We start from the raw sequence: 11,166 nt of genomic DNA on the forward strand, positions 1-11,166 counted from the left end.
TAAAGTTACCAGTAACCAAAGTAACTTAGTAACCAAATGGACAAAGGAAAATTATGTAGCTAGCTAAAATAAACTACATACCTAATTGTATTCTTTTTTATGACTGATAGCTATTCAGCACTGTTGAGTAATTACAGGACTCTTGTCTACATTACTGGTAACTGTAGCACTATAGAATTACTTATAACTTGGTAACTTACAGGACTAGATGCAAAAGAACCTTTTATTTTGACTACTTTGTTGGTAACTTGCTGAATAACTGAACCATTAAATTTTATACTTTTGTCTACATTACTGGTAACCTGGTAACTTTCAAGGTTAAATATACAAAACTTTATATTTTTGCCTACTTTATTGGTGACCGACTTGGTAACCTGCTGAATAACAGAACTGCAAAACTTTATATTTTTTTGCCTACATTACTGGTAACCTGGTAACTTGTTAACTTACAGGGCTAGAAGCAACAAACTTTACATTTTGCCAATTTTACTGGTAACCGACTTGGTAACTTACTGAATAACAGAACTGCAAAACTTTATATTTTTGCCTACATTACTGGTAACCTGGTAACTTGGTAACTTACAGGGCTAAAAACAAAAAAAAATACATTTTGCTTATTTTACTGGTAACCAACTTGGTAACTTGCTGAATAACAGAACCGTAAAACTTTATATTTTTATCCACATTACTGGTAACCTAGTAACTTGGTACATAACGTACAGGGCTAGAAGCAGAAAACTTTACATTTTTGCCTATTTTACTGGTAACCGACTTGGCAACCTACTGAATAACAGAACTGCAAAACTTAATATTAATTTTTGCCTACATTACTGGTAACCTGGTAACTTGGTAACTTACAGGGCTAGGGCTAGAAGTAAAAAACTTTACATTTTTTGCCAATTTTACTGGTAACAGACTTGGGTAACCAGTAAAATAGGCAAAAATGTAAAGTTTTGCAGTTCTATTATTCAGTAGGTTACCAAGTCGGTTACCAGTAAAATAGGCAAAAATGTAAAGTTTGTTGCTTCTAGCCCTTTAAGTTAACAAATTACCAGGTTACCAGTAATGTAGGCAAAAATATAAAGTTTTAAGATTCTGTTATTCAGCAGGTTACCAAGTTGGTTTCCAGTAAAATAGGCAAAAATATAAAGTTTTCTTCTTCTATCCCTGTAAGTTACCAAGTTAGCAGGTTACCAGTAATGTAGACCAAATTATAAAGTTTTATGGTTCAGTTATTCAGCAGGTTAGCTACCAAGTCAGTTACCAGCAAAGTAGACAAAACAAAGTTTGTTGGTTCTATATGTACTTCAGCAAGTTAAAAAATTACCCATCTATAGTCCTGCAGTATAAATTTTACCATAGGTAAAAATAGTTTTACCATACAATTAACCACATAATTGACATTAGCTACCAAGATTTACTCACTCGAGACAGGTTTATTTTTCTTATAACTTTAGGTATTCCTTATAAGCTGCTATACAGTGTACTTCCTTTTGGGTCACTAAGTTACTCTGGTTACTGGTAACTTCAGCTTAAAATGGGACCTGGTGATTCCACGTATTGAGCCATATCTACATTTTTCAAATGTATGTGTTTAACATACACTACACTCACTCACGTGCACCCTACGAAGTCGGTTGAATCTGCATGTATCCTATCGTTTTCAACTTATCATTATGATGTAGGTGGAAATCATCGCTAAATACAGCCATCTTCTCGTGGTTCTTGGTCGTCCATAAACATCCAGCGATGCGCCACTATGCTTCACTGACGTATTGCCTACGTCATTCGTCATTATATAGGCAAATCTAACACTGACCTTACTTAGAAAACTCAATCCAACTATTAAATTATAGGTGTTCTGTTTTCCCACACAAGTAAACTACGAAAGTAGTAGCTAGCTGAAACTGGCGCCAAATGAGATAGTCTACTTTTCAGGGTATATTATGCACCTATCAATGTATTGCCCCACGGTTTGTTAAGCATGGCAAACTTTTTTTACTACATGTACGTATGACACGGTAAATTTTACAGGTGGAATTAAAATCTTGAGAGATGATAGCCACGCCCAGTAGTACTGCCGGTGGGTTTCAGTATCAGTTTGTAACGACTCCTGCGGATTGGTTAATATGTAGCATTTGCAGCTATCCCAGTAGGGAGCCCTACCTTAGCGGATGTTGCGGCCAAACATTCTGAAGTCTTGTCTTGAGAGTGCAAAGAAAGCCAATTCCATTACTAATGCTTGTTCTAAGTGCCAAAACGAGGAGTTTGTTACTATTCCTCATCACCAAGCTAACAAAATCCTTAAAAGCCTCCATGTGTTCTGTATCAACAAAAAGAAAGGATGTGAGTGGCAGGGTGTAGTTGATGCAGTCACTGATCACCTTAAGGGAGTGATGGTTGCCAGTTTGAGGATGTGACATGTCCCAATGAATGTGGAATGTGTTTACAGCGACAACATTTGACCAGTCATGTTGAGGATGAGTGTGTTGGTTGTAAAGTTGATGATGTATCAGATTTACAAACTCAGCTAGGTGATGAAAATCAAGCATTAGCTAACAAAAAAATTTGAGGTCGGCATAAGAGGTATCAGAAAAGACTTACAATCCATAAATTCAAATGAACTATTGGCTGAAGAAAAGCTGGCTAACAGACTAATTGGATGGGTGCTCATACCTGTTTTAATTGTGTTTGTGTCCTGGTTTGTTCGTCATGACATGGATAAGATAGAAGAATCATTTCACAATGAGCTGTCATTACTAGATAATAATCTTACAGAAGAGCTCATTGCTAAATTCCAGGTTAAATTCGAAACAAAGCTTACTGAGGTTGAAACAGCTGCTCAGAAAAGGATTGCTGAACTAGAAAATATACTGCAACAGAAAAGTGATGAGCTTGATCTTGTGAACCAATGGTTTCGATGGGAGAGGAACATTATTTATGAAGCAGCAAAATTATCCTCAGGTACAGAAGCTGTTCCGGTGATAGTAAAGGTGCCGAAGAAAGCAGGTCAGCGGTATACCGTTTCATTCTATACTCATCACAAAGGCTACAAAATAAGTTTGCAAGTTTATGTTGGCCGTGGTACTCACTTAACAGTATATTTGTACCTTGATAAAGGTCCACATGATAGCCAGTTGTGGTGGCCATTGAAAGGACATTGTGAAGTGAAGTTATTGAACCAGATCAATGACAGTGAGCATTATCTAGGCACTGGGGAACTTAATTACAATGGCCATGAGAGTTATGCAACCAGAGCCAATAAATGGACTAAAGATCAATACATGTGGTCCAGTAAAGAGTTCATTAGCTATGAAGAACTTCAAAACACCACCACAACTCGTCAGTACCTCAAGGATGATAGTGTTTACTTTCAAGTAGATTACAAACTTGACTTATGCAATGGAACAAGAAAATGAACTTCAAAACAGTTGTTATCAGGGCTTATAATGCATACACCCACATGCATGTAGTCATTTCATTTTCTAGTTGATGGACAGTAGCTATATATATAATATTATATATAACATTTTAAAAGTGTAGCAAAAATTAATTCTTTGGAAGCATTGTGAACCTATATACTGCTTATATGATATACATTAATAATATTATTGTCTAATTTAGTAGTTAATTAGACTCTAGAATAATACAAGCCGGTGAAGGCTTATAAGAGATATTACCATGAGCCTATATATAGCTTTAGAAATAGACCATTTACACTAGATAAACAAAATAAATTTATAACTATTCTTTATCGGTTATTGAAGGAACAGCAGCAGAAGTAGAATGATAAAGTGCAGGAACGCAGCAGCAGCATAGAACCAATTATGCATATATATAGAAGAAATTGAGATTGCAGTCTACTCTTCTGGCCAGGTACTGATTCTGGCTGAACATTGGTAACCCATTATAGTGTCTATTTCATTTTTCATTGCATGTCATATACGTACTTACACCACACTTACATATACTCTGACTAAAACAATATGGTGGTTTATTTTAATAAAACATGTGCGAAACAATTGTAGTTATATTAGCTGTAATATACATATATTTGTTGTGGTGTCTAATAAATCCACACTAGTTTAATTGAATCTGTGTTGTAGACACTTACTGTTATGTACCAATACAAATATTGAGATAATTGTATTGTGGTATGATGTATAATTAACCTCATGTAGTGATCAAAGTACAACATTAAATTTTGGTGAATACTATTACATAGTTTGTTAATTATTTTCTCACAGGGACAGCAAGATACGTACATATCAGAATCTTTGTTGAGTTTGAAACCATGCATGCTGAATGTGGAAAAAATCTAGGCCACATGGTGACTCACCCCAGACAACTTGCGTTAAAAGTAAGGGCCTAAAGAACTACACGACTGGATTGTTATATTTTGTGGTGACTGGGCCATTTCACTGAAAATGATTATCAATGGTAGCATTTTAAAAGCAATGGATGTGACATTAGTTACATTACTTTCTGTACTGCTGGCTACCTATATACCACAATGTAAAGAAAGTACAGTAGACAGTTGTATTTGGCCTAGTTCTGTCACTTGCATAAAATGTCCAAACAAATGCATAGTACGACATAGAGTAAACACTGCATGTAAATATATGTAGCTATTTGTGTTATTAAATAAAATGTACAATAAAACTTATAACCATTGATGTGGTCAGTGTTTTCATGTAAATGTGCATGTTAAGAGTACTCTTAACCAGCCAGTGTACTTGTGTAAATTAGCTTACAACTAAAAAACAAATAAAACTACAATGCACAAATAATGAGACCCAGTGTCATACAGTCAGGTGATACTAAGTATAATGTTAACAGTGATGGTTAAATTAAAGTTTATTCATCAATCAGCTATACAAAATAATGAGATAACACTATACGTAATATAAACCATCGTGTCCATAATTAGTGATGGATGTACAGCCCAATTACATGCTGTACTAGACATGCATGGGATGTGCTACAAATAAGATTAACTACAAATGACTTTTTGCAGTCATGCATGTTTCATGGCAGTGTATAATAACAGCCATCTACCAGGTTCACAAATAATTAATTTTTAAAATGCATTTCTTTGCATACCATGTATGAAGTATAATTTACTAAGTAAAATGATGTAACATTCTATATATAGTGCTTTATGATTAGTTAACAGCAAATTTCAATTATATTATCTGTCTTTCAGCTGTGTACATTGTACAATCAAATGTGAATGCATTGCAAGGATATTAGTTGGCTTATTAAGCAGCAATAGCATTCTGTGTAGGTAAATTGTTTATGGTTGCATAATACGTACCCCAAAATACTGTATGCAACAGCCATTATGTATAAATTATGGTGATGATAAATTACAACACGGTTAGTGGTAGAAATCTTATGCACCCATATCATATAGCTGCTGAAATTCCATCATTGCAGATATTATATGGGGTAGAATATCATACACTGTAGGCCATGCAGTGTACTTATACATGCATATTATAATCTACAAAAATACACTATATAGCAAGCTACAAATAGCTAAATGAGTTTTGAGTTTTTGGTGAAAGCTATAGCTACAAAACATTTTAGAGCTTAGCAAGGATTTCCTTCACTTTGGCAATGTCATCTTCATCTCTGTCAGGCTTGACATAAGCTGGGTGAGGTACTATCGTGAGGTTGGGAGCAACACAAGCTGCTGGCATGTACATTGCAGGAAGAGCAGCTGGGAACTTGCAAAATACAATAACAGGCTTGTTTTGTTTGGTGAAGTGGTGAGCCAACTTCAAGGTGTAAGCAGCCCAAGCACCACGACAACTATTGTTGCTCACTGACCAATCCTTAAAGCCAATACAACGGATCATGTTGACCAGAAGCTTACCATCTTTGCAAAGATCAATGGGACCATCATCATAGCAGTTAATTCCGTAGTGCTGGTACATTCCTTCAATAGAAGAATTATCATTTCCAATTCCATGGAAGGCTACACCAGTGGCATTGCGTAGGGCTGCTAGTCCTATTGTTTCATTTGGTATACTGACCGGATCTTGACCAAGCATAAAGCAACGAACTTTATCAGGACTCACCAGGGTTTCTGCATAGAAGACCTGTTTCATCCACTGGCAAGGAAAGATTTCCTTGTCATTTTCTAACAAACACAACTGTATGGCAACTGCAAGCCAGGCATCCCAGATAAAACCCCTCCATGAAGTTGGTTGCAACTTCAAGGCAACAACCAATGCTACAAGTGCCTGTATGTCAGTAACATCACCAGTAAAAATAGTCTCTTTCAGCTCTACCAGCTTGAAATCAATGGAGAACTGATTAGTATGGTTGTACTTCAGGTTTGGGATTTGTTTAATGACATCAGAGCCAACAGTTGTATGAGTAGTTTGATCAGGTTCAGGAATTTGAAGGATTACTGATACCTTGTGCTTATCATTATCTTGCCCTGGATAGCTATAATTTCCATTTTTAGCTTTCAGAAGGGTGTCAGTAAGCGAACTAGGAATTTCAACGATCAGATTTAATCCACTCATCTTCAATGACAAATAATTGGGCAAGTCAGAAATCAAGTCTTTACTCAGACCAGCAGCATTTTCCTTCAGAAACGCATTGAAGAATTTGACAGCATCATAAGATGGTTCTGTTTTGATTGTGTCAACGATGACCTTATGCAATTCCTCCACAGACACCGTGATTGAAGAATCAGCTTTAATTTCAACATCTTGATTGCCATTCTTCAGCTGAATGCCTTCGGGTAAGGCTTGGATGTAGGCTACCACAGTTTTCCACTCAGAACTCATCTTGACTGGCTAGTTCAGTAAATGAAAAGGTCCAAATACAGGGTTGATTTAAATAACCATAAGCATTACGCGGTGTACGTACAGCTAGCTACAATACGCAAGACGTCACGTGACTTAGGATTTACGTAACGTATTTTCTATTGGCTAAATTTCATACTTTTGCCTTTAAAATCACCTTCACAGCGTTCAAAACCACGTAGTGGCTTTTGTTTTTGGTCTTCAACTTGCAGCTAGGCTGAACCAGAAACCCCCTCTGAAAATTTCTAGATCTGCCCCTGTCTTGGAATCTGAGTAATGGTTAGCTGTATATATATCTAATCAAAAACAGCCAAGCTGTAATAAAAGGTGCAGCCCCCAAAAAGGCCATGGTGAAAAAAGATGTGAAATCCAAGGTGGCGGCCAAGAAATGGCTGTGATGGTACGTTAATGGTAAAAATTTTAATAACGACAATTCAGGTGAATTTGATGCCAAGACCAAGTGGCACAAAATTCACCTGAATTGTCGTTATTAAAATTTTTACGATTAACCTACCATCACAGCCATTTCTTGGCCGCCACCTTGGATTTCACATCTTTTTTCACCATGGCCTTTTTGGGGGCCTCACCTTTTATTACAGCTTGGCTGTTTTTGATTAGATATCACTTCTTTTCAGTTGTATTTGTATACTGCAAAGCCGGCCAATGGCTGGCTTTGGGGGTTTTTTAACCCATGTATTTTTTTCTTTACCACAGGAAGAAGAAAAGAATTTAAAGAAGATTTTTTATACTTCAATTATTTTTGATTTTATTAGTAATTATACAAATTATATATGTATATTTATTACATGCCCATTATTCCACACAAGATATTATTTTGCAGCTGATCTCTCTACTGGGTGACTTGAAATGTAGCTGAACTATCTATAAGGTGACCTCTTCTAGCTGGGTGATTTGTTTCTAGATGAACTCTCTACAGGTGATTTGTTTGCAGCCAAACTCTCTACATGGTGGTTTCTTACTCTCTACACGATGGTTTCTTTGTAGCTGAACTCTCTACAAGGTGACTTCTTCTAGCTGAACTCTCTACAGAGTGATTTGTTTGCAGCTTAACTCTCAGAGTCTACATGATGGTTTCTTTGTAGCTGAACTCTCTACAAGGTGACTTCTTCTAGCTGAACTTTCTACAGGGTGATCTTTTTGTAGCTGAACTCTCTACAGGGTGATTTGTTTGCAGCTGAACTCTCTACATGATGGTTTCTTTGTAGCTGAACTCTCTACAAGGTGACCTCTTCTAGCTGATCTCTCTACAGGGTGATTTGTTTCTAGCTGAACTCTCTACAGGTTATTTGTTTGCAGCTAAACTCTCTAGATGGTGGTTTCGTTGTAGCTGAACTCTCTACATGATGGTTTCTTTGTAGCTGAACTCTCTACAAAGTAACTTCTTCTAGCTGAACTCTCTACAGGTGATTTGTTGGCAGCTAAACTCTCTACATGATGGTTTCTTTGTAGCTGAACTCTCTACATGATGGTTTCTTTGTAGCTGAACTCTCTACAAGGTAACTTCTTCTAGCTGAACCCTCTACAGGGTGATTTGTTGTAGTTGAATTCTCTACAGGGTGATTTATTTGAGGCTGAACTCTCTACATGGCAGTTTCTTTGTAACTGAACACTCTACAAGGTGACTTCTTCTAACTGATCTTTCTACAGGGTGAATTGTTTGTAGCTGAACTATCTACAAGGTAGCTTCTTCTAGCTACCTTCCTGTCACATCTGGGGTACCGCAGGGAAGCATTTTGGGACCATTGTTCTTCATTGCTTATATTAATGACATATCTCAATATATATCTTTCTCAAAGTTATTCTTATTTGCAGACGACGCCAAGCTTACCAAAATTATTAACTCTCTTCAGGACAATAAATCCCTCCAAGAAGACCTCTGCTCATTTATTACCTGGAGCTCACATTGGAACCTTTTCATTAATTATGATAAAACATTTTTACTCCGATTATTCTCATCGTATTTGGTTCATGAATTCACCTATGAATCCCCCAACAGCTCATCCATAAACATTGTCACTTCTCAGAAAGATCTAGGTATTTACATCAGTAGTGACCTTTCATGGACTCACCATCACAATACTATAGTCGCTAAGGCCTACAAGATGTTAGGACTCCTGAGGCGCACATTTGGTGCCTTTCACTCCATTACAACTAAGAAACAACTATATTTGACGCTTGTTTGCTCTCAGTTAACCTACTGTTCACAACTCTGGAGACCACAGTTAACTAAAGATATTACTTCCTTTGAAAGGGTTCAAAGACGCGCTACAAAGTTTATTCTAAATGATTACGATTCTGATTATAAGTCTCGTTTAATTACCTTAAATGTACTTCCATTGATGATGAGATATGAACTAGCTGATATTTTATTTTTTATTAAAAGTCTCAAGAATCCTACTGCAAATTTCAACATTACTGACTTTGTGATTTTCTCCTGCAGTTCAACCAGATCTTCTACCCACAATAAATTACAACATGTTAGACAATTTAACAACCGTGACAGACATTTTTATTTTTGTAGACTACCTCGTTTGTGGAATTCTCTTCCCCCGTTAAACATTGAATCTTCAGTTGCTTCTCTCAAACGTCAACTAAAATCAATATTTTATAATCACTTCTTAGAAAATTTTGATTCTTCTAACCCTTGTACATATCATTACTCATGTCCTTGCTGTAAATGTATGCATACACCGCACACACCCCTATATAATTAATTGTAATTACACCTACTTTTAGTTTTAAACTTTTTAGGCTACTAGCTATGCTAGTAGACCTTCAGTGTATTCCTAACTAATTTCCGTCTTTGTAATCATATCCCTATTTGTATCGTACACTGTAAAGCATTATAATAATAATAATAATAATAATAGCTGAACTCTCTACAGGGTGATTTCTTTGTAGCTGAACTCTCTATAATAATAATAAAAAATAATAATATGATGTAGCTGAACTCTCTACAAGGTGACTTCTTCTAGCTGATCCCTCTACAGGGCGATTTGTTTGTAGCTGAACTCCCAACAAGTGATTTATTTGCAGCTGACCTCTTTATGTGGTGGTTTCTTTGTAGCTGAACTCACTACAAGATGACCTCTTCTAGCTGATCTCTCTCCAGGGTGATGTGTTTCTAGCTGAACTCTCTACTGGTGATTTGTTGCAGTTAAACTCTCTACGTAGTGGCTTCTTTGTAGCTGAACTCTTTACAAGGTGACTTCTTCTAGCTGAACTCTCTACAATGTGATTTCTTTGTAGCTGAACTCTCTACATGGCGGTTTCTTTGTAGCTGAACTCTCTACAAGGTAACTTCTTCTAGCTGATCCCTCTACAGGGCAATTTGTTTGTACGTAGCTGAATTCTCTACACGGTGATTTGTTTGAGGCTGAACTCTCTACATGGCCGTTTTTTTTGTAGCTGCACTCTCTACAAGGTGACCTCTTCTAGCTGAACTCTCTACAGGGTGATTTGTTTCTAGCTGAACTCTCTACAGGTTATTTTTTTGTAGCTAATCTCTCTACATGGTGGTTTCTTTGTAGCTGAACTCTCTACATGATGGTTTCTTTGTAGCTGAACTCTCTACAATGTGATTTGTTTGCAGCTGAACTCTCTACATGATGGTTTCTTTGTAGCTGGACTCTCTACAAGGTAACCTCTTCTAGCTGATCTCTCTACCAGGGTGATCTTTTTATAGCTGAACGCTCTACAGGGTGATTTGTTTGCAACTGAACTCTCTACATGATGGTTTCTTTGTAGCTGAACCATAGATCAAGACACACGGTAGTGTGTCGTGCGGCCCAAGAAGCCGGCGCGTAACACCCGTGAGTATATTGACAGGAAGAAAGAAAACGCAATTTTCGCACCTCCGTAGCTCTGTGCTTCCTTGATGAAACAAGACGATTTTTGCTGTGGACATTTCTTCCAACTGCAGCACTCCACATTCCAAATTTGAGCGAAATCGCTTTGCGCGTTCCCGAGATATGCGACTTCAAAAATTGGCTCAGTTTCTTCGTTTTTTCTTCTTCTTCTTATTTTTCTTTTTCTTGTCGCACACTTACAAAAACTGCTATAAAACTCGAACGCCATATCCGATTGCCTTGGAACTTGGCACACAGAAGGAGGGTATAAAGGCGCATCTCGGTACCAACTTTGGCTGGAATACGATAAACAGGCAAAGAGTTATGAGCGATTATTCACGAAAAATAACACCAATATGTTGTCACGCCTACAGGGTAAACTGCGTATGGAAAGAAGCTGAAAATCGGTGGGTGAATAGGTTAACTATTGAACCTCAAACCTTTTGTGGTTTGAAAGAAATCGAGCTAAAAAC

At 37.0% G+C, this 11,166-nt stretch overlaps 1 protein-coding gene across 1 annotated transcript; it reads left to right on the forward strand.

Annotated features, from left to right (window-relative positions):
* The first annotated feature begins 2,174 nt into the window (after positions 1 to 2,174).
* On the forward strand, positions 2,175 to 3,419 carry LOC136239810 (TNF receptor-associated factor 4-like). Its single transcript, XM_066030562.1, has 3 exons — positions 2,175 to 2,346; positions 2,391 to 2,534; positions 2,638 to 3,419. Exons 1-3 carry the CDS (start codon positions 2,175 to 2,177, stop codon positions 3,417 to 3,419), a joined length of 1,098 nt encoding a protein of 365 aa, XP_065886634.1.
* The last annotated feature ends 7,747 nt before the right edge of the window (positions 3,420 to 11,166 follow it).

Source organism: Dysidea avara, chromosome 12 (genome assembly GCF_963678975.1).
Source record: "Dysidea avara chromosome 12, odDysAvar1.4, whole genome shotgun sequence".
Lineage (NCBI taxonomy): Eukaryota > Metazoa > Porifera > Demospongiae > Dictyoceratida > Dysideidae > Dysidea > Dysidea avara.

Coding starts and splice junctions, on each gene's coding strand:
- LOC136239810 (XM_066030562.1), top strand. CDS start 2,175: ATGTTGCGGCCAAACATTCTGAAGTCTTGTCTTGAGAGTGCAAAGAAA. Junction 2,347..2,390: donor TATCAACAAAAAGAAAGGAT/GTGAGTGGCAGG, acceptor GATCACCTTAAG/GGAGTGATGGTTGCCAGTTT. Junction 2,535..2,637: donor AGATTTACAAACTCAGCTAG/GTGATGAAAATC, acceptor TATTGGCTGAAG/AAAAGCTGGCTAACAGACTA.